This window comes from Oncorhynchus masou, chromosome 3 (genome assembly GCF_036934945.1).
Source record: "Oncorhynchus masou masou isolate Uvic2021 chromosome 3, UVic_Omas_1.1, whole genome shotgun sequence".
Taxonomy (NCBI): Eukaryota; Metazoa; Chordata; class Actinopteri; order Salmoniformes; family Salmonidae; genus Oncorhynchus; species Oncorhynchus masou.
The window spans coordinates 25,806,678-25,826,734 of NC_088214.1; the positions used below are offsets into that span (position 1 = coordinate 25,806,678).

At 43.9% G+C, this 20,057-nt stretch overlaps 2 protein-coding genes across 5 annotated transcripts in view; both read left to right on the top strand.

Annotated features, from left to right (window-relative positions):
• The window catches only part of col15a1b (collagen, type XV, alpha 1b), a 45,820-nt gene extending 41,837 nt beyond the window's left edge, over window positions 1-3,983 (top strand). For all 4 annotated transcript variants that reach the window (XM_064936334.1, XM_064936331.1, XM_064936332.1 and 1 more), the window contains 10 exons: window positions 86-111; window positions 255-353; window positions 506-650; window positions 802-866; window positions 1,064-1,192; window positions 1,334-1,429; window positions 1,533-1,601; window positions 1,718-1,915; window positions 2,453-2,568; window positions 2,736-3,983. In XM_064936334.1, coding sequence (XP_064792406.1) covers window positions 86-111; window positions 255-353; window positions 506-650; window positions 802-866; window positions 1,064-1,192; window positions 1,334-1,429; window positions 1,533-1,601; window positions 1,718-1,915; window positions 2,453-2,568; window positions 2,736-2,952 — 1,160 coding nt within the window. In that variant the 3' untranslated portion in view covers window positions 2,953-3,983. The remainder of the gene's footprint in view (window positions 1-85; window positions 112-254; window positions 354-505; window positions 651-801; window positions 867-1,063; window positions 1,193-1,333; window positions 1,430-1,532; window positions 1,602-1,717; window positions 1,916-2,452; window positions 2,569-2,735) is intronic.
• A 6,818-nt stretch (window positions 3,984-10,801) lies between these two features.
• Window positions 10,802-20,057, top strand: part of LOC135513461 (TGF-beta receptor type-1-like) — a 45,284-nt gene continuing 36,028 nt past the window's right edge. The window contains exon 1 of the mRNA XM_064936343.1: window positions 10,802-10,918. Within this exon, the coding sequence (XP_064792415.1) occupies window positions 10,843-10,918 (76 nt within the window). The 5' untranslated portion in view covers window positions 10,802-10,842. The remainder of the gene's footprint in view (window positions 10,919-20,057) is intronic.

Consider the following 20,057-nt stretch of genomic DNA (forward strand, 5'->3'; position numbering starts at 1 on the left):
CGCACTTGATTAGAGCCGAAACTGTTTCCATGAGCGTCCTCAGACGTACAAGATGACATATAAGATGTGTGTTCTCCCTCATCAGATGATATTCTACCAGAAGGCTTTGTAGTGAGTATTTTACCTTAACTTCTTTAAAGAACATTTACCAGTTCAAAACTCACTGTATAAGTAGTGGAAATGTATGTTATGTAAAACTTATGCATGTGATAATATATTAACTGTCTGATTCAACCAAACTGTTTGTTCCTCAGGGAGAAAAAGGAGACATGGGCTATGAAGGAATGAAAGGAGACCAGGGTGAACCTGGGTTGCCTGGCCCTCCAGGTCTTCCTGGGAGATCAGGCCTTGTGGTGAGTAATTCCAGGCTCAAAATACTCAACAAAGTACAGTATACATTTTTACAAACTATAGTCAATGTAAATACATGATACACCTATTACTTAGACATTTGAGTAATGGTCAGAGACACTGTCAAATGTACATTTTGTATATGCTTATGTAGGGGCCAAAAGGTGAGTCCGTCATTGGCACCGTTGGTCATCCTGGAGCTCCTGGTGAACCAGGGGTTTTTGGCATTGGACGACCAGGCTCTCGGGGGCCGCCTGGCCCTGCCGGACCCCCTGGACCACCCCCTGTCTATGGTTCAGGTAACTGTGCATGGCGTACTCGCTAAAATACAACATCTTAAACTTAGCGTTGCTGTCAAGTTCCATATGTATGCATTTGAAAAGCACAAATGTATGTTTAGTCGACCTACAGTACACTGCGATACCTTTGTATGACTGTTCTATTTTTAAGCTGTGAGTATTCCCGGCCCACCTGGGCCTCCCGGTCCTCCTGGGATTACTGGCTATGAAAACCCGGTAAGGCAACCAGTAGGGTACTTCCTTATATACTCACCAAGTCAACATAAAGAAATGTGTGTATGTGTTTACCGACTTGTGTGTGTGTGTGTGGGTTTGCGTGTGCACTAGTTCTCACATTGTCACCATGGATTGGCTTGAGCAGAGTTGTCTATGTCCAGAGGATTCAGTGTGAACTTCCTCTCTTCTTGCACCAGGTGTCCACATACAGGAACACCAACAGTTTGATGAGGGAGAGCCACCGTGCTGCAGAGGGCTCGATGGCATATGTCTCAGACAAGGGAGAACTCTACGTTAGAACTAGAGATGGCTGGCGCAAGGTTCAGGTACGGCATGCCTTTACAGTCCCACAGTGATGTCTCCAGTTAATTAGAGCCTTTGATTTGGCTAAATGTGGCAACAACAAAAAATATATAAAATGTGATGTTGCCTGTGCTTATTCAGTGAGGTGTGTCCTGTCTCCCCAGCTTGGTGAGCTCATCCTCGTCCCAGCAGAGAGCCCATCCTCTGCAGTATCCCAGGCCCTGAGCAGACCAGGAGATCGCACCAGACCCCATAGCCAGGTACTGTGGTTACACTGCGCATTATATCTGCTCTCTTCAGTTTGTTATGAATGTTTCATTTATGATTTCATTATTCAGTGTCAATCTGCACATGTTTTTTTAGGAACTAGTTGGAACTAGCTACGTGCCCAACTATAATGTCCTACCTCATACAGTACACTCAGTACCAGCGGTAAGGTGGAATTTATACCTCTGTTGCACATTTATACCTCTCAGTTGCACAGTCACCGTGGACTAGCTTGAGCTGTGTTGTCAATGGTTACTTCCATTGACTTTTGCCCCCCTCAGCTGCACCTGGTGGCCCTGAATGCTCCGTTCTCTGGGGACATGCGTGGCATCCGGGGAGCAGACTTCCAGTGCTACCAGCAGGCCCGAGCCATGGGTCTCACTGCCACCTACAGAGCCTTCTTGTCCTCACACCTCCAGGACCTGGCCACCATCGTCAAGAAGGGAGACCGCTACAACATGCCCGTCATCAACCTCAAGGTACAGTTGTTGTCTCTTATGACAACTAAAACATAAACAATGGACTGATAGGTTCTGCGTTTTTTTTTTTTGGTTATGATGCGGTTGTTGAAAATAAAGCGAAGCCAGTTCAGAAAGGGAACCCGAAAACCGACTAGCTGATGCGTCAGCTGAGATTGCACCAATTAGATGCTAGTAACAATCACGCTTACCTTATTTGGCGGTCTATTTCATCTGACCGGTTCTGCTCACACATCCTGCTGCCGCTTGCTGCTAGTATGCATATGCTTCTTTTGCTCCCACCACCCCAGCCTCCACATGTTAGATTCTGTTTTCCTGCTCGGGAATTGGTATAGCCATCCCTGCTTGTAGGTTATTTTATATACTGATACTTTGCTTGGACAGTGAGCTACCCTGAAGGAGCAGAGCCTATATTACCAAGATTTGCATGATTCATTCTTTAATAAATAGTTAAATATATTTCTATGTGGTGTTTCCTTTCTGAACTACAGGAAGTCTGTGACTGTAAATGTGGCTTTAACCACATCTTTTCCACAGGGAGAGGTGATCTATAGCAGCTGGATGAACATCTTCTCTGGGAACGGAGGCGTGTTTGACCCATCCATCCCCATCTACTCCTTTGAAGGACGGAACGTCATGACGGACCCTACTTGGTGAGTGACCAGCTTTGGCTGTCCCCTTAAAACACATACAGAGAACAATCACAGATTAGGATATTTAGGTGAACATTGATGCAAGTCACTCTGGATAGGAGTGTCTGTAAATGTAAAATAGCATAGGTCTGTGTGTAACTCTCTGTGTGTGTTTTCTGTGAATGCAGGCCTCAGAAGCTGGTGTGGCATGGCTCCAGTACCGTGGGCATCCGTATGACCACTAACTACTGTGAGGCGTGGCGGGCGGGTGACATGGCGGTGACGGGCCAGGCTTCGCTCCTCCAGACAGGCAGACTTCTGGGCCAACACACCCGCAGCTGCTCCAACCATTTCATAGTGCTGTGTATCGAGAACAGCTACATTGACCACAGGAGGTCTAATTAACCTCAACACACATACATCTAGTATACACTCTCTCACAAACACACACACACACACACATACGTCTATTAACATAGAGCAGCTATGTGCTGGACAACATGAGGCGCTATCACACACCGCAGCACTCACCTCTCTACCACAAAAAAGACAGAGCAGCTTCATACTGACCACAGATGAAACTCCCTCTGTTCATTCACCTCTCAATATTAAACTCCCATCAACACAGCATCACTACATTGCACTGGTCACTAATGTATGTTTACTGTTTCTTTAAGAAAGGTGTAAATATAATGTAAATTACTTCCTGTCAAAAGCACTGCATCACTCCAATTCATTGTGTTTCAATTTGACTGAAGGAATGCCAAAGAACTGGTGATCAGCAACCAACTGACTAACCCACATTGTTTCTGCAGGAGTAGCCTTTAACACGGTTTATTTTTGTTGGTTTGCTCATTCGAGTCTTATTCTTAAGTGCCTCATAGAGTAGTTTGCATAGAGACAGCAACCATTCTAACTTTTTGTGGTTTACTGTATCAGACCCCAAAACAAACAATATGATGAAATGTGTTGCTCCCTCAAGCCTTGAAGTCATTTAGATGCACTGAGTTTATTTGAATAGTTTGGAGTTTCCATATCCATGAAGGCTTTTTGTCTGTGAAAATGTAAGGGTTTTTCTGTTGCGAGCGATCTTGTCTTAGTATTTAAGTTGAATTCTATGTTTCGTATTTTATTTATACTGTAACAGCACATAATCTTAAAATGTGGCAGCACATAGGTTCACTTTGAAAATTAAATTGAACAACGTGTGTGTGTGTATATATATATATATATATATATATGCTGTTGTTCAATCTGCCTGCGCTATCACCATGAAATAGTTGTTTTTGTACGGTATTCCACTAATTGACTTACTGTAGATGTACTTTCAACAAATCTATGATTGAGAACTAGATATTTGAATGGCTGTTACAGTGATTCAGAGAAACTATGTACTCATTGACTGGTGCTCAGTGAATAAATGTTTGTTTTTTTAAGTCTTGGCTATTAATTTAATGTGGAGCTTAATTTAATTTGGGTCAATAAATGCATTTACACCAAATGTGCACTAGATGGTAGCACACCATCTCACTTTACCGATAGTGTTGTTGAAAGTGGGACTGGGATGTGAACCTCAAAAAATAAAACACCTCTGGGTGGTGACATTTAAAAATATTTCTGGTTTGTGGCTCAACGGGTTATCAAATCGGTCTTACTGGATGACTGACAAGGTGTTTCTCACATGTGCAATGATACAGTACCACCTCAGTGCAAATGGAAGACTTCTATGTTTCTGTTTTGAATTATTCATTGACCACAGTCATTTTATTATATAGACGTTCTTCTTGTGAACAGTGTTCTCTGAATGTGTCACTGTTTCCCTGAATCTAAAACTGCCACGCACTGATCTGTTTCACCTGTCTTTGTGATTGTCTCCACCCACCTCCAGGTGTCACTTGTTTTCCCCATTAGTCCCTGGGTATTTATTCAGGTGTTCCGTTTGTCTGTTGCCAGTTCATCTTGTCTGTCAAGACAACCAGCGTGTTTTTCCTTATCTCTTTTGCTAGTTCACCCAGTTTTGACCCTTGCCTGCCTTGACTCTGAAGCAGCCTGCTTGACCATACTGCCTACCTGCCACTCTGTACCTCCTGGACTCTGACCGTGTTTATGATATTTTGCCTGTCCACGACCATTCTCTTGCCTGCCCCTTGGATTATAATAAATATCATAGACTCGAATCATCTGCCTCCAGTGTCTGCATCTGGGTCTCGCCCTGTGCCTTTATAGTATGAACTGGACATGACAGATCCAGCAGACTTGGATCAGCTCCGCCACGCTGTCTCCCTACAGGGAGCCACCATTGGGAGGCATGAGGAGCTACTGCTGGACCTTTTGGAAGGGCTTCGCCACGACAAAGGGTTCAAGGCTATTATGGCGCAAATCAGGGAGTTAGCTCATAGACAGTCTGCCACCTCTGAGACCCCCCCCCCGATCACCCAGTAAGCCTACCTCGGCTCCCCGAGAACCCTGCTTACCTCCTCCGGAGCGAACCTGCCGGGGTTTTCTTTCCTCATTTTTGAGCTGCAGCCATCTTCGTTCCCTTTGGATTGGTTGAAGATAGTGTATATTATTACGCTAATGTCGGGAAGGGTGCTCCCCTGGGCTACAGCAGTTTGGGAGCATCAATCCGCTATTTGTCGTGATTTGGAAGACTTCATGACAGAGGTGAGGAAGGTTTCCGATTGTCCGGTATCCGGGAGAGAGGTGGCCTGAACTACTTGAATTACGGCAAGACTTTCGCACGTTGGCCGCCGAGAGTGTCTGGAATCCGGAGTCCCCATTCGATACCTTCCTTCATGGATTATCAGAGGTGATAAAAGATTAACTAGCTGCTCGGGAGTTTCTGGTGGACCTTGATTCCCTCATCGCCCTCACCATTAGGATTGATGGACGTCTACGGGAACGCAGGAGTGAGATGTCTGGCCTAGGTCACACTCATCCATTTGCTGCGGCTCGCTCACCTCCGAAAGAATCCGGAAGTCCCCAAAAGCTGTTTTTCTGAGAGGATCCGAGGCCACCCGAGCTCCCTCGAGAATCATCGATGACAGGTGAGTCGGATACACCAGAACCTATGCAACTGGGAAGAGATAGATTATCGCCTAGGGAACGTTCACGCAGGCTAAGCTCTAATTGTTGTCCGTATTGTGGTGCTGTAGGGCATTACATAGCCACCTGCCCAGTGAAGAGACCTAAATCCTTAGTAGGTACAAGTACACTGGTGAGCCTGACTGGGAACCCTTTAATTCCCATTACCCAAACTCGCTTTTTATGTGATTTCCTGTGGGTAGACCAGCCTAAGTCTCTCCAGGTGCTCATTGACTCTGGTGCAGATGCGTTTCATGGACGCTACCCTGGTATCGGAACTAAGTATCCCTACTCAACTCCTCTCCGTTCCCATGGATGCCAGGGCACTGGACGGCCACTCCATTGGAAGAGTTACACACAGCACAGTTCCCATTAATATGCGGATATCTGGAAACCACAGTGAGTCAATACAGCTCCTCATTGAGTCTCCACACATCACTATTGTTTTGGGCTTTTCTTGGCTCCAGAAGCACAACCTGGATATTGACTGGACCACGGGTCCAACCTGAGTTGGAGCCCATTCTGCCATTCACATTGCCTGAAGGCGGCACAGCCTTCCCCGGAATGTCTACCTCCAGGATTGAGTACAGCCTCAGATCGCTCTGCCATTCGCGCAGAGTACCATGACCTCCTGGAGGCTTTCAGCAAGGCTCGTGCTACCTCCCTTCCTCCACATCGTCCTGACGATTATGCTATTGACCTCCTCCCGGGCACCACACTGCCTCGAGGCCGGCTAAATTCCCTGTCTGGTCCTGAGACCAAGGCCATGGAGGAGTACATCGAGGACTCTCTGGCTGTTGGGAGTGTTCGTCCTTCTGCCTCTCTCCTGCTGGTGCAGGATTCTTCTTTGTGGGGAAGCTCAAGACCCTGCATCCATGCATTGATTACCAGGGTCACAATGACATTACGATCAAAATATTGGTACCCTCTTACCACTCCTCTCCTTGGCTTTCAAACCTCTCCAGGGGGCTACCATATTTTCTAAACTGGACCTTCAGAATGCCTACCACTTTGTGAGGATACACAAAGCAGATAATTGGAAGACTGCTTTCAACACTGCCAGTGGACACTGAGTACCTGGTAATGCGTTTGGACTCACCAATGCACTAGGACTAGTCTCCCAGTCCCTACCACTGAAAAACATCCCCACTGCATGATGCTGCCACCACCAAAAATATAGAATACATTTTAGTTTAGTAAAATTAGTTTTTAGCTACAGCCATGTCTATCAGGCATGTTTAGGAACATTTTTATAGTAAAACCAGTTTATCAGTTTTAGAGATTTACAACCGTAAATTGTTATTGTATCTTATAAAACTGTTAGCTAGTAAACTTAGCTAGCTAGTTGACTGGATATCCAATAATTGTTATTTACATCTGTTTGGAATCTTATCTTGCGTCATGCCTATAATTTTGTGAGATTGGTTATGATGATGACCCGTGGATGCATTTCAATCTCAAAACTCGGCAATGGTGTTACATAACTAGCTAGTAGATTTACAGTTGCTGATGTTAAACGTTTGCTAACAAGTTAAACGTGAGGCATGGTACATAAATTAGCAGGCGCCAGGCTAACCAACCAGCCAACTCTAGTCATGTGCTAATGTTTGTTGGTAAACCTAGCTTTAGGTAGCTGGTTGTAACGTTGAAGCTTGCTGTTTAGTAGCCATATCTAAAACTAAAAACATGTTTTACTATCGAAATACAATATAGCTCCGATTGTACAACCTCCTCTATTTTTAGTCATAGATATGGTTACCTGTAGTTGTTTAGCTAACTAGCTATCTAAGTTAGCAAACCATTTTTTTCTTCCCTCCACTGAAACACAGTATGTTAGCCAGCAATACACAAAATAGGTTTCAGTAGATAAACTAAAGTGATCCAACTAGCTAGGTAGCTTGCAGGAAAAATAACTTACTTAGCTAGCCTCCGTATTTGTCATCTGCCCTCTTGGTGCTGGCATCGGATATAGCTAAATCCAAGTATTTATTTCTAATCCTCTTTCCTATATTCCGGTTGAATGTCACCATATAGCTAATAGACCATTTTTTGATGTTATATCGTCAAATTCGTTGGGTGGAATCACTTGACGCCATTGCGTCAGTTCTTTCAGTTTTGCCCAACGGATTGTGTGCCTCCCTTTTTAAAAAGCCTGCCTCGAGGGAGGATGTGGCCAGAGCACCAAGCACCGCCCCACACGAGGTGTAGTCTTTCAGAGACTGGAAATAATGTGTCAGCTTGTATATTTAGCAATGAATTCAGAGATAGAAACATCGCTGAAAGACGTCCAATGGCTCTACTGAACTAGGACAACATTTCTACTCACAAAAAACGTATAGCGTTATCAATATCACATAGAGCACAGGTGTCAAACTCATTCTACGGAGGGCAGTGTGGCTGCGGGTTTTCACTCCTCCCTTGTTCTTGATTGATGACTTAAGGTCACTAATTAGTCATTAATTTTGCTACACCCAGACTAGCATCTGCAAAAATATGTGTATGTGACCAATAAAATGTGATTTGAACTATGCACACTTGGTTGTCTCAGGCTTTGCGCAATGCCACAAAGCAGGACTACATTTATTTTCAGATCACACCCCCATATCAATAGACTAGAAGCCGTCATAGGGTGTATCATTCAGCGCGCGAAGCCCAGAACTTCCTTACTTCTGGGCAATTATATGTGAAACACATCTCACTAACGTAAGCACGCCTCAGACATGATGAAAACATGCCCAGATTCCTCCAAATTGAAATTCCCCATTAACCAAATTAGACACTCTCTCTCATTGAACTCCATAAAAAAAATATGAAAAATCGCCACCTGCTGGAGAAGACAGATTTTGGGCCCAGTTATCCCTCTCGCTTCACCTCTTCCTCTCAATTCTCACTAACTGCACCATGAATGCAGCCCTCACTTGCATTGTTGGAGGCAATATTTGTCAGCCAATCATTAGGGTGTTTTTGTTTGACCCACTCGAACATGAACATAGATGGGACCGAAACATGATCGGGATAGAATAGAAAATGATATTTGAGACCTCTTTCTAACCAATTAATTGTGCACATATTGGGTCTCTGGGGTGGCGCAGGGGTCTAGGGCACTGCATCGCAGCGCCAGCTGCGCCACCAGAGACTCTGGGTTCTCCAGGCTCTGTCGCAGCCGGCCGCGACCGGTAGGTCCGTGGGGCGACGCACAATTGGCCTAGCGCAGTCAGTGCGGCTTGGTTGGGCTGTGTTTCGGAGGCCATGTTGTAGCGACAAGATAGTAATTGATAACAATTGGATACCATGAAGAAGTAGGTATAAAAGCAATTGTTTTGCACATATTATGTTTTCATTTTGTGATATGGGGTATAGAAAAGTTTATTTAGATGTTTATACAGAAACTTTTACAAACAATACACTATATACAAAAGTATTTGGACACCCATTTGAACTAGTGGATTCAGCTATTTCAGCCACACTCGTTGCTTACAGGTGTATAAAATCGAGCACACACCATAGACAAACATTGGCAGTAGTGACTTTCTCAGCTCAGTGACTTTCTCAATGAATTCCAACAAGTCGGGTTGTCTAATTTCTTTAGAGCTGTGTGCAATGCCAAGTGTTGGCTGGAGGGGAGTAAAGCTCGCCGCCATTGGACTCTGGAGCTGTGGAAATGTGTTCTCTGGAGTCATGAATCACGCTTCACCATCTGGCAGTCCAACGGACAAATCTGGGTTTGGCGAAAGCCAGGATAACGTTACCTGTCCCAAGGCATAGTGCCAGCTGTAAAGTTTGGTGGAGGAGGAATAATTGTCTGGGGCTGTTTTTCATGGTTTGGGCTAAAACCCTTAGTTCCATTTAAGGGAAATCTTAACACTACAGCATACAATGACATTCTAGATTATTCTGTGCTTCCAACTTTGTGGCAACAGTTTGGGGAAGGCCCTTTCCTGTTTCAGCATTACAATGCCCCCGTGCACAATGCGAGCTCCAAAAATAAATGGTTTGTCAAGATCGGTGAGGAATAACTTGACTGGCCTGCAAAGAGCCCTGACCAGAACCCCATTGAACACGACAAGCTGGTGTCCACATACCTTTGGTCATGTAATGTATCTGGCCTTCTCCCCCTCCCCCTTCACTTCAATGGTGGGCTGAGAATAACTTTCCTTGTCTCTAAATATTAAAATAGAGTGAAGGACAGAATAATTTGACTGCTCCCTGCTTGGTGTTACTTTTCATCGTTCTGTACTCTAGTTTCTCTCTGTTCAAAAGCTTTTGTCTCTTGAGGAAGAAGGCAAACTGTCAGGACATTCTGTATTCAGGTTTTATTCTCTCTCTACATTGAGCTCAGTAATAGTGTTTTGATTTACAAATACCTTATTCTTGTTCTCAGCTGAATTGCTCACCTGGGAGTGCAGGCAGATGTACTGCCTGAGCCGTATGAGCCCTGGTCAAAGGACTTGAACTATATAGGAAATAGGGTTTCATTTAGGAGTGGGATGCAGCCATATTTTGTCAGCTGGATAAATATTTCATCATGTTATTTCCAGATGATTTATTTAGAAGTGGTGCCTGTACACACATCAAGATCCATACAGAAATGGTTTAGTCGAGATCGGTGTGGAAGAACTTGACTGCCTGCATAGAGCCCTGACCTCAACTCCATCGAACACCTTTGGGATGAATTGGAACACCGACTGCGAGCCAGGCCTAATCGCCCAACATCAGTGCCCAACTTCACTAATGCTCGTGGCTGAATGGAGGCAAATCCCCACAACACTGTTCCAGTGGAACATTCTAGTGGAAAGCCTTCCCAGAATAGTGTAGGATATTATAGCAGCAAAGGGGGGACCAACTCCATATTAATGCCCATGATTTTGGAATGATGTGTTAGATGAGCAGGTGTCCACATACTTTTGGTCATGTAGCGTATGTTGACGCTGCCATGTTAATCTGAGCCTTGCTGTTGGGAAACCACTACAGTGTCCGACTTTCGGCTGTCGCAGATGCACCTCCCCTGACTTCATTCACTGATTTTCGACTACCGTCTGCATTCTTGAACACGCCCAGTGTGAGAAGGGGTTGGGTATGAGAGAGGGGTTAAGGGCGGTTGGGGGAGTTCCATGTGGGCGGGGTATTGTCGCGTTGTTGGCAATCAGACCATTTTTTTCCTCCAAGCAAAGAATACAGAAGTTGGTGAGAAATTGCCCAGAGTAATTTGTTATGACAATGGATACAATACGCTGTTATTTCATATTTTTGGTCATGTTTCTTGGAGCAGGAATTCACATATCAATCGGTAAGTGATGCAGACACTGCCGTATATGGCATTAGACACAGAATTATGATTCAAGTTAGATTTTCACACTTGGTTTTTGTTTTAAAAAATTGTGTTTTCAAACATGGCGCAGGTCATGGGGAACCGAGCTGCCAGGAATGTTTATTGTCAAGCAAATGACAAGGCGGGTGAGAGAACGAACAAAAAGTCACTTGCACGAAAATTGCCTCACTTGCCTATAATTTAGGACTCGGAAGTGCTATGGCCAGACATTTATATCCCGTTGTGTTGAAGTGGCTGATATGTTGTCTAGCAAAAGAGAGACTCGACAATTGCTCTTTCTGTACTTGGTGAAGTCGATGTGTCCTGTATATTTTTTTGTCAACATAGTTGTTTGAGTCATAGGACGAGCAAAGCGAACCGAATGAATAGGATCGGCACATAAGAGCTGTTGAAAACGTGACAGTTTTATACTTGATACAATGTGATACAATGTCCAGATAGTTATCATGGAAGCGTGATAGGGTGGCGACATTGGATCATACAATGCACCCGCTTCGTTGCTGAGGATGTGTAGTGTCTCTAGAGATCTAAAAAGCTCGTCATAGCACTTGTCGAATACAACAAAATAAGTTATCTGAAGACGTTAGTCCAAAGAGCACATTATCATCTAAAATGTCTAAATAGTCGATTATTGATAAGGACTCACGTAGGAATATCTATGTAGCCTAGGCTAAGCCCCTTCAGGCTATTTAACGTTAGATACACTGTTGCAAATAACTGACTACCGAATGACCCGTTTACCAGATTCAAAGCATACGATTTGTGGGCTTTCTGATAATTGACTAACAAGGAATGATGACTTAGCCTACCAAACATACTCTACGTGCCTGCTGATGCATCCATGGATACTGGAGGCGCATGTAGCCTACGTTGACATTGTAACCCACGAGTAGTTGCCCAAGGCATCAATGTATATATTTTTCAGCTACTCCATTGAAGCTTTGCTATAGCAAAATTACCTTGTCACAGTATAGTCATTATCACGATTTCCGATCATAAAATTGTGCAGGGAGTTTATTTTTTATAACGAATGGATAGGAGATGTAGTCTAGAGATGAGAAGGTTATAGTTAACGAAGCCATAACGTGTTTACTCTTAATCGCGATCCAATTTACTGAGTAGGCTCTTGGAAACAAAGCATCCCATCTGCATGAGGAATGGTGATGGGCAGAGCTGAGAACGGCTCATCCACACACCCTCAATGTACAGAGAGCACAAATGCTCCAGCACAAGCGTCCCTGTGTAGGGTGTCTTGTAATGGATGACTAGAGGAGAGAAAAGCAGGGACATGATCAGAAACATGATCTCGTTTTCCGCTGTAATATGTCATAGGTTCATAAATGAGTAATGTTATTTTGCATGGTTAGATCTCATCTGGTCCATGCCTATCAGTGTACTGGGCTGAGATGTGAATAGGTCTGTATGTAATTTCCATAATGTGACTTACAAACCTTTAGTCTACCCTAGGGAATAAACCCTCCTCAGAGCCATTCCACAATGTGCACAGAGGGATGGAGTTCTGTGAACCAATTGAAGATGGGTCTTTCCCAGATTGTATCTGTAGTTAGAAAGAGACAAGATTAGCATTCCTGCTAAATTTGGTTGAAATATAATTTCTTCTCTGATAAATTAAGGTAATTGATTCCACACAAATTGGCCATTTTTAAATTATAGGATTCATATACTAATTCAGAGACTTTCCTCAATTGGCCCAGACCTAATATTTAATCCACTTTAGAATAAATTTGATGTCACATGTGCCAAATACCGCAGGTGTGGACCTTACAGTGAAATGCTTACTTACAAGCTCTTAACCAACAATGCAGTTAAGAAAAATAGAAATATAACAAATAATTAAGGAGCAACAATAAATTAATAGTAGCGAGGCTAATATACAGGGGGTACCGGTACAGAGTCAGTGTGGGGGCACCGGTTAGGCGAGGTAATATGTACATGTAGGTAGAGGTAAAGTGACTATGCATGGATAATAAACAGAGTAGCAGCAGTGTAAAAATGGGGTGTGGGGACAATGCAAATAGTCAGGGTAGTCATTTGAATAACTGTTCAAGAGTCTTATGGCTTGGGGGTTGAATCTGTTAAGAAGCCTTTTTGACCTAAACTAGGTGCTCCGGTACCGCTTGCCGTGCGGTAGTAGAGAGAACAATCTATGACTAGGGTGACTGGAGTCCTTGGCAATTTCTTGGGCCTTCCTATGACACCGACCGGTATAGAGGTCCTGGATGGCAGGAAGCTTGGTGTACTGGGCCGTACACACTACCCGCTGTAGTGCCTTTCGGTCAGAGGCCGAGCAGTTGCCATACCAGGCGGTGATGCAACCAGTCAGGATGCTCTCTGCAGCTGTAGAACCTTTTGAGCATGTGAGGACCCGTGCCAAATCTTTTCAGTCTTTGAAGGGGGAATAGGTGTTATCATGCCCTCTTCACAACTGTCTTGGTGTGTTTGGACCATGATAGTTTGTTGGTGATGTGGACACCAAGGAACTTGAAGCTTTCAACCTACTCCACTACAGCCCTGTCAATGAGAATGGGGTTGTGCTCGGCCCTCCTTTTTTTGTAGTCCACAATCATCTCTTTTGTCTTGATCACATTGAGGGAGAGGTTGTTATCCTGGCACCTCACTGCCAGGTCTCAGCCTATAGGGAGGAGGTCAGTCTCATCATTGTCAGGGATCAGGCCTACCACTGTTGTGCCGTCAGCAAACTTAATGATTGTGTTGGAGTCGTACTTGGCCATGCAGTCATGGGTGAACAGGGAGTAGAGGAGGGGACAGCGCACGCACACCTGAGGGGCTCCTGTGTTGAGGATCAGCGTGGCATATGTGTTGTTACCTACCCATACCACCCGGGGGCGGCCCGTCGAAGTCCAGGTCCAGGATCCAGTTACAGAGGGAGGTGTTTAGTCCCAGGATCCTTAGCTTAGTGATAAGTTTTGAGGGCACTATGGTGTTGAATGCTGAGCTGTAGTCAATAAATAGCATTCTCGTGTAGGTGTTCCTTTTGTCCAGGTGGGAAAGGGCAGTGTGGAGTGCAATAGAGATTGCATCATCTGTGGATCTATCGGGGCAGTATGCAAATACCGACCCGACAGCCATGCCACATCTGAGCCAGTGTAGTACGATTCAATCTTAGGCCTGTATTGACGCTTTGACTGTTTGAAGGTTCGTTGGAGGGAATAGCAGGATTTCTTATAAGTGTCCGGGTTAGAGTCCCGCTCCTTGAAACCGGAAGCTCTACCCTTTAGCTCAGTGCGGATGTTGCCTGTAATCCATGGCTTCTGGTTGGGTTATGTACGTACGGTCACTGTGGGGACGACGTCATCAATGCACTTATTTATGAATCATTGAGGAGTACTTACTTAGAACAACCCCAGAACATATTGCAGTCTGTGCTAGCAAAACAGTCCTTTAGCTTAGCATCTGTGTCCTCCGACCACTTCCTTATTGAGCGAATCACTGGTACTTCCTGCTTTAGTTTTTGCTTGTAATTTACCTTTTATTTAACTATGCAAGTCAGTTAAGAACAAATTCTTATTTTCAATGATGGCCTAGGAACAACTGCCTTGTTCAGGGGCAGAACAACAGATATTTACCTTGTCAGCTCGGGAATTTGATCTTACAACCTCTTGGTTACTAGTCCAACGCTCTAACCACTAGGCCACCTGCCGCCCCATAAGCAGGAATCAGATTTGTTATGGTCAGATTTGCCAAATGGAGGACGAGGTAGAGCTTTGTAGCTGTCTCTGTGTGTGGAGTAAAGGTGGTCCACCCCCCCCCCACCCCGGTCCCCCGGTTGCACATTATACATGCTGGCAGAAATGAGGTAAAACAGATTTAAGTTTCCCTGCGTTAAAGTCCTCTGCTTTTAGAAGCGCTGCCTCTGGGTGAGCATTTTTCTGATTTCTTAGGGCCCCACATCCGGTGAAACTGCAGAGAGCTAACATTTTAAATACACCATTCGTTGTATTAAACATAATTGTAAATACATGTATCTTACATAATTTAAAAGATGAACGTCTTATTAATCCAGCTGCTGTGTCAGATTTCAAAAAGATTTACTGCAAAAGCAAACATGCGATTTTCTGAGGACGGCGCCCCACACACACACACACACACAAGTATTACTAGCATTTTCCAACCAAGCATTAGCGTCATGAAAGTCACAAATAACAATAAAATACATCGCTTACCATTAAAGATCTTCCTCTGGTGGCAATGCCAAGTGTCCTGACTACACAGTGAATGTTTGTTTTGTTTGATAAAATCATTTTTTATAGCCTAACACGAAACATTTGTAAACCGGTTGCGTCTTTATTTCTGTCTCATTCAACTTTGGACGAAGGGTTCGTGGTAATTACACACACTAAACAAATGTTTATCCAGTCATTTATCCAGTCCTCTGGTTGTTACTAACACACCAATACATGATGGTTCTTTTCCCAGGATGTATTGGTCGAAACAAACCGATTTGAAGACACCAATCAATGACCTCATTGCGCACCAATGGTAGGACCAGTCTATCGTTGATTGACTGTATTTTGGCCCAATGACCACTGATCATCTTGAAATCTAGCTTGGAAGATCGCCAATGAGCTAAGGTAAACGGCAATATGTAATGGTTATACGTTCGAAGACCAGCCTTGGTCGTAAACTCTGGTGTAAAAGAGGTTCATTCGCCATTGCAAATCCTACTTGACGGAGCCACGAGTGTTATGCATAGCAGTACATGTTCAATAGCATTTTCAACAAGTTTATATATTTAAATTATGGTGAATAAATCATGAAAAGCTAAAACAAAGTCTAGGTATACAGATTTAACCCAAATTATAGAGGAAATTGGTCGAGATAGCGAGACAGAGTTTCTTCAGATAGAGGAATCTTTCAGCGAAGCTAGTTTTGCTAGTTTCGACTCCCAGGCGGAAGAAATGTTTCTGCACGGTGAAGATGCCATGCTGGATTGGTAAGTTCTAAAGCTAATGTCATTGTTTGAAATTAATATGAAATATTATTCATTTGAGATTTTTTTTGTTTTATTTTATTTGCAATATATAAAAATATAATCTGTAATGAAATGTGTAAAGTACACATTGACAATACTGTGTGTGTGTGATATATATTTGTTTTACATTTATTTTACATAAATATGGAATGGAACAGCACTTCACCATAGTGTTTGTGTGTATATATATGAGTACAGGGAACATAATCTGTTTATTTTACTTGTTGATACAGGGCTCATACGTGAAAGTATTGTTACTGATTTTTGTAATCTTTCACAGTGGCAGTGATTCTGATTATGAGCCTCCAATGTCTAGGTGTCAATCTCCCTCTGAAGCTGGTTCATCCAGCCGGACCCCCGCTGTCTACGGCTCCACACCTACCTGGCCATCTGGAGATGTGAAGTCAGTGACAAAGAAGAGGAGGTGGGGAAGAGAGAAACCTGCAGACAGAGGGTTGTTGGCACTCTGTGTTAGAAGATGATGTGGAACCAAATCCACCAGTTTTTAGACTCAAAAGGCAGCCAGAACCTCAACTAGACATGAATGCAAAGTACAGCCCCCTTCAACTTTTTCAACTGTTTTTCAACACATCAGTTGTTGATTTTCTGGTGGCGAACACCAATAAGTATGGGACTAAGAAGCAGGCAGGAAAGAAAGAGGCATGGAAGACCATTTCTGTCAGACCTTTTCTGCTACTTTTCAATGGTCATTTACATGGGACTGGTGAAGTTGAAAACTCTAAGGGACTACTGGAAAACAGCTCTCTATCAACTGCCTTTCCCCATGACTGTCATGTCTTGTAAAAGGTTTCTGACTGTCTCACGGGCACTTCACATCAGTGACCCAGAAGTTGATGGGGAGAATGACAAGAAGAGAGGCACACCAAGGTTTGATAGGCTCTGTAAAATAAAACCTCTCTACCCCAGCATCGATGATGCCTGCAAGACTTACAGTATTTTCAGCCCGCCCAGAACCTGTCCATCGATGAGAGGATGGTGGCCTCAAAGGCCAGAATCAGCCTCAAACAATACATGCGTAACAAACCAAACAAATGGGGTTACAAGCTGTTTGTTTTGGCTGATTCTGTGTGTGCCTACACTTGCAATTTTTTTTGTTTATGAGGGGAAAAACAGTTTTGCTACCGGTTATGGACTGAGTTATGATTCCGTTATGGAGTTATTAGATTTTCAACTGCTGAGGAAGGGCTACAAACTGTTTATGGACAACTTCTACACAAGCCCTACCCTGTTTACAGAGCTGAGGAAGTGGGAGGTGTGGGCTTGTGCACCATTCGTACCAACAGGGTGGGATTTCCAAAGACCAAGGTGAACGACATGCCTAAGCGGGCTGAGCGGGGTACCATACGATGGATCCATGAAGATGGCCTACTGTTTGTGAAGTGGATGGATACCAGAGAGGTGGTCATGTGCTCCAGTATCCACAAGTCTACAGAATCAGTTCTGTTTGCATGCTAATATAAATACCATTGCCTTTTGGGCTGTTTCCCCCCTCTTGGTCGACCAAGAGTGGTCTATTTTTTTCGACCAATTGTTTGGTAAAAAATGGAAACCGTGGATTTGTCAATATATAGACACGGTGGAGATCACGTCATCAGGCGTGTGAAGGACGGTGCCGGGGCATGGACCACAAAAAATCTCCCCATTCCAGCTGCTGTGAAGGACTACAACAAGAGCATGGGAGGTGTGGACCTGTCAGATGTGCTGATACAATGTTCTTCACAAGACCATGAAATGGTACAAAACATTTTTCTATCATTTCATTGACATTGCTGTGGTGAATTCCTTCATCATCCAGAAGTAAATGGCCAAGAGCTGTGGACAGCCCCCCATTATCACAGCTAGCCTTCAGGGAGATGCTCATCCAGGAGCTTGCTAGCTACAGCAAGTCCACTGCAGCACCTTCTGCTACAACCAGTGGTGTTCACCTGCCCGGATTCATCTCTGCAGGCATGAATGTGCCTCAGAGCAAAAAGGGCACAGTAGGGAGACGTAGTTGTGCCCTTTGTCACAGGAAATGCCCCATCACCTGCACCACCTGTTCAGTAAGCCTCTTTACAGCAGAAAGAGACTGCTATGGGCCATGGCACCAGTAGCACAATATTGTGTAGAGGACTGTGGGTCTTCACAATATTGTAAATAGAAAATGTGTAAATAGTTACCCTTGTTATTTGTTTGTTTATTTTTTTATTTATTTTTATTTTTTTTCATATATATATATATATATATATATATTTTGGGGGGGGGTGTTAGAATAGCATTTATGTATTTTGTATATAGATCTTTCCTTCAAAATGTATCACTGTACCAATTCAGCCACTTGGGTACATTTGTGTGGGACACCTGGGTGACTTCATGCTCAATGTCATGTAGCTTGCTCATTTTTGAAGTTATCTGTCTAAAACTTTGCTCAGCTATTGTTGCCATCTTATGTCCTTCATTCAAATCATCCACAGCATACTATCTATGTTTGGCTGTTCTTGGTCATTTGAAAGATGACGCAGCAACAATAAAAAACAGAAAAGGTATGTTTATTTCCTTGTATTTTTTTTCTACCCGATCTATTGTGTTGTATTCTCCTATATTCAATTCACATTTCCACAAAATTGAGTGTTTCCTTTCAAATGATACCAAGAATATGCATATCCTTGCCTCTGTGCCTGAGCTACAGGCAGTTAGATTAGGGTATGTCTTTAGGCGGAAATTGAGAAGGGGGGGGATACCCCAAAGAAGTTAACTGGCTTGCCTAATTAAATAAAAATAAATATCTGACTCCCTCTTCAGTAATTTGTGTCATTTTTAATTGCTGCGCTTACCAATCAATTGGTCGAAAAAAATAGACCACTCTTGGTTGACCAAGTTTATTATTATTTTTTAATATTGTGTAGGGGGGTGAGAACAGCCCAAAAGTCAATGGTACTTATATTAGCACGCAAACTGATTCTGTATACTTGTTGGAATTGGGGTGGGTGGCTTTTGACCATTACTTTGGATCCTCATGTCTTACTCATTACTCAACACGGGGCCCCCTCAGGGGTGTGTTCTTAGTTACCTTCTGTACTCCCTGTTCACCCACGACCACATACAACTCAAACACCATCCTTAAGTTTGCTGACGACACAACGGTGGTAGGCCTGATCACCAACAACGACGAGGCCGCCCATAAGGTGGAGGTCAGAGAACTGGCAGTGTGGTGCCAGGACAACAACCTCTCCCTCAATGTGAGCAAGACAAAGAAACTGATCGTGGACTACAGCAAAAGGCGGTCCGAACAGGCCCCCATTAACATCAACGGAGCTGTAGTGAGCTGGTTGAGAGTTTCAAGTTCCTTGGTGTCCACATCACCAATGATCTATCATGGTCCAAACACATCAAGACAGTTGTGAAGAGGGCACAACAAAACTTTTTCCCCCTCAGGAGACACAAGATTTGGCATGGGTCCCCAAATCCTCAAAGTTCTCCTGCCGCACCATCAAGAGCATCCTGACCAGTTGCATCACTGCCTGGTATGGCAACTGCTCTGCATCTTACCGTAAGGCACTACAGAGGGTACTACATATGGCCCAGTACATAACTGGGGCCAAGCTTCCAGCAATCCAGGACCTATATAATAGGCGATGTCAGAGGAAAGCCCATAAAAGTCCAGTCCCCCGCACGGCAAGCGGTACCGGAGCGCCAAGTCTAAGACCAAAAGGCTCCTTAACAGCTTCTACCCCCAAGCCATAAGACTGCTGAACAACTAATCAAATGGCCACCGGACTATTACATTGACACCCCCCTGCTGCTACTCGCTGTTTTATTATCTATACATAGTCACTTCACCCCTACCTACTTTTACAACTTACCTCTAACCTGTACCCCCGCACACTAACTCTGTACCGGTACCCCCTGTGTATAGCCTCGTTATTGTGTTTTATATTATTTTGCTTTATTTGGTAAATATTTTATTAACTCTTCTTGAACTGCACTATTGGTAAAGGGCTTGTAAGTAAGCATTTCTCGGTTAAGTCCAAATTTGTTGTATTGGCGCATGTGACAAAGTTTGATTTGATTAAACACGTTTCC